Source organism: Cynara cardunculus, assembly GCF_001531365.2.
Source record: "Cynara cardunculus var. scolymus isolate 2C chromosome LG 1, CcrdV1, whole genome shotgun sequence".
In the NCBI taxonomy this organism is placed as follows: Eukaryota; Viridiplantae; Streptophyta; class Magnoliopsida; order Asterales; family Asteraceae; genus Cynara; species Cynara cardunculus.
In genome coordinates, this window is record NC_037528.1 from 10,937,954 (window position 1) to 10,940,320 (window position 2,367).

The window sequence follows — 2,367 nt, forward strand, 5'->3', positions numbered from 1 at the left end:
TAAAAATCGTATTTCTATTACGAAAACACTTATTTTAGTAGTAACAAAAATTAGGTATGTTTTGAAGGAGAAAGAAATGAAAGCAATAATGAAATTGGAGATGTGGAATATATGTTGGAAATGCAAAGGACCACACCACATGGAATGAATGATTAAAATATATAAGGAGGTAGTGGTGGTGGTATAGGTAGTATGTGATTTTGATAAGGACCATCTAATTTTTTTTTTATTTTTTTTTATTTTTATTTTTTATTTAAACAAATGTTTAAGATTCAGGACAGGCGGCTGCTCCATGGATTCATAACCTGCCATCATCAAACTAAACAAGCACACCTACACCACCACTTATCTCATCACTCCTTATCCGGGTCGGGTCGGACCAATAATGAACATTTTTAATGTTAAAAACTAAAAAGAATAATGTTTAAATTTGAGAAATAAATGTAATAATTTAAAACAGTAAATAAACGATGAATAATTACGTAATAAATTGATTTGATAAAAAATATTAAGAAAAACATACACAATTTGTTTAGAAGTTTGGGGATTATGAACCCCTAATTCTCTCTTTCAAATGGATATGGAGTCCACACCATATTTACGTACACATTAAACCCCAAGTGAAAATACACAGATTTAAAAATCATAACTAAACACAAGAGTAATAAAAATAATGACGTCATAAATCGATCATTGAGAAGGTGACCAAGGGGTCATGTCCATGGGATAGCTACCCAACACCCTCAGGAACGATGTGAATTCTTGAACCTCTGCCAATGCGTTTTGTGCCCTAACGTCCGCCATGGAAGCTTCGAAATCAACGTAGAACAGGTACTCGAAGTGTTTTGCGGTTCCGACGTTCTCGTCGCCAACCAGCCTGATCGGACGGTTGCGATGTGGCCGGCTTTCGATTTTTGTTAAGCTGATGTTGCGGAATGCGAACGCCGATAGAACTTTGAACAGAACCGACGTTCCTTTGTCGTGAGCGAATACGATGCTTGTTTTGAACGGGATGTCGATCCGTGGTATGATTGGCTCACGAGCCAGCATCACGAACCGTGTAACATTGCTTGAATCGTCCTGGATTCCGTCCGCCAGGATGTTCATGCCGTACAGCTCCGCGGCGCGTGCAGATGCGATTGCAGCTGTGTCGCGGAGGTTGTTTGCCGCAACGAATTCGGCTGCTCCGGCAGTATCGTCGACGGCCTCGCGAGTGACGTTCAAGCCGAGTTTGGTGAGAGTTAGCTCGCACTGAGCCAGAGCTTGCGGATGGCTTATCACGCGGTTCAGGTATTCTTTTCGGACGCCTGGTAAGGCCAGGAGGCAGTGGTGAACCGGGAGCTGGACTTCTCCAACGATGTGGAGACGGTGGCGAAGAAGTAGATCGTAATTCCGATGTATGCTGCCGCCTAGCGAATTTTCAACCGGCAAAACAGCACGATCTGCAATCCAAAGCTCCACCGTTTGAAATGCGACCTCAAATTGGTCACAAGGAATGGCCTCACAATTCGGATAAGCTTTACCGGCGGCGGCCTCACTATACGCACCAGGTACACCTTGATACGCAACGCGCAGCTGCGAACCGTGCATCGGCGCCGGTGATAAGTCAGCGATGGTGAGTGGCTTGGGCAAGTTATGAATCGGAACTAGATCTAGACTGCTATGTCCGTTGACAAGGGTGATATTATTATCAGTGCCGCTGGACTTGTCGGTGTTCTGCTGCTGCGATTCGACCTTGCTAGCTAAGATAGCACATGAGCTCTGCCAATCGGTTCGGCTCTTACCAACCCCCCCAGATGCGAAGTTGGTGGTGGTGTGCGTGGGCGCCGACAGGGGAGGATTAGTTGGGTTGGCAGCGGCGGCGTCAAAACGGCTTGCTACACATTGAACGGTGAGATTGGTTGGTTGAGCGAGGCGATGGGAAACGGTTGGGAAGGTTATGGACTTGAAACCAATAGCACCAGATGAAGGAGCAACACAATGCATTTTTACAGATGAATTGAAGACTAAAAAGGTAAAAGGAGCATAAAAGGAAAAAAAAAACAAATAGCAAAATTTAAGCTTCTAAGCTGAGAAAAGAGGAAGGGAAGGAGAGGGGTTTTATATCGGTGGTGGCTTCGAGTGGTTGGGTCAATCTCACACCTACCCCCTCCCTCTTTCCTTCCTCTCGCTGTTTCTTTGACTTTTTCATCCTTCTATTTTAATTTTTATATACCAGAAGAGTCTTCTGCAATCAAAAAAGACACGTGTTGATTTTAATATTTTATTTTATTATTTATTTTTTAATATTATAATATAATTTTATATATTTTTAAAAAAATAATAATAATTTTATTTTTAAATTAAATATAAATTTAAAGATATTAT

The 2,367-nt window shown here is 42.1% G+C and overlaps 1 protein-coding gene across 1 annotated transcript; it reads right to left on the reverse strand.

Annotated features, from left to right (window-relative positions):
- Window positions 1-478: 478 nt before the first annotated feature.
- On the reverse strand, window positions 479-1,986 carry LOC112525749 (arogenate dehydratase/prephenate dehydratase 6, chloroplastic-like). Its single transcript, XM_025136002.1, has one exon. The coding sequence runs from the start codon at window positions 1,984-1,986 to the stop codon at window positions 691-693; it is 1,296 nt and encodes a 431-aa protein (XP_024991770.1). The 3' UTR covers window positions 479-690.
- Between the last annotated feature and the right edge of the window lie 381 nt (window positions 1,987-2,367).

Bases quoted from the DNA above. Each gene is read 5' to 3' on its own strand.
- LOC112525749 (XM_025136002.1), bottom strand. From the start codon at position 1,986: ATGCATTGTGTTGCTCCTTCATCTGGTGCTATTGGTTTCAAGTCCATA.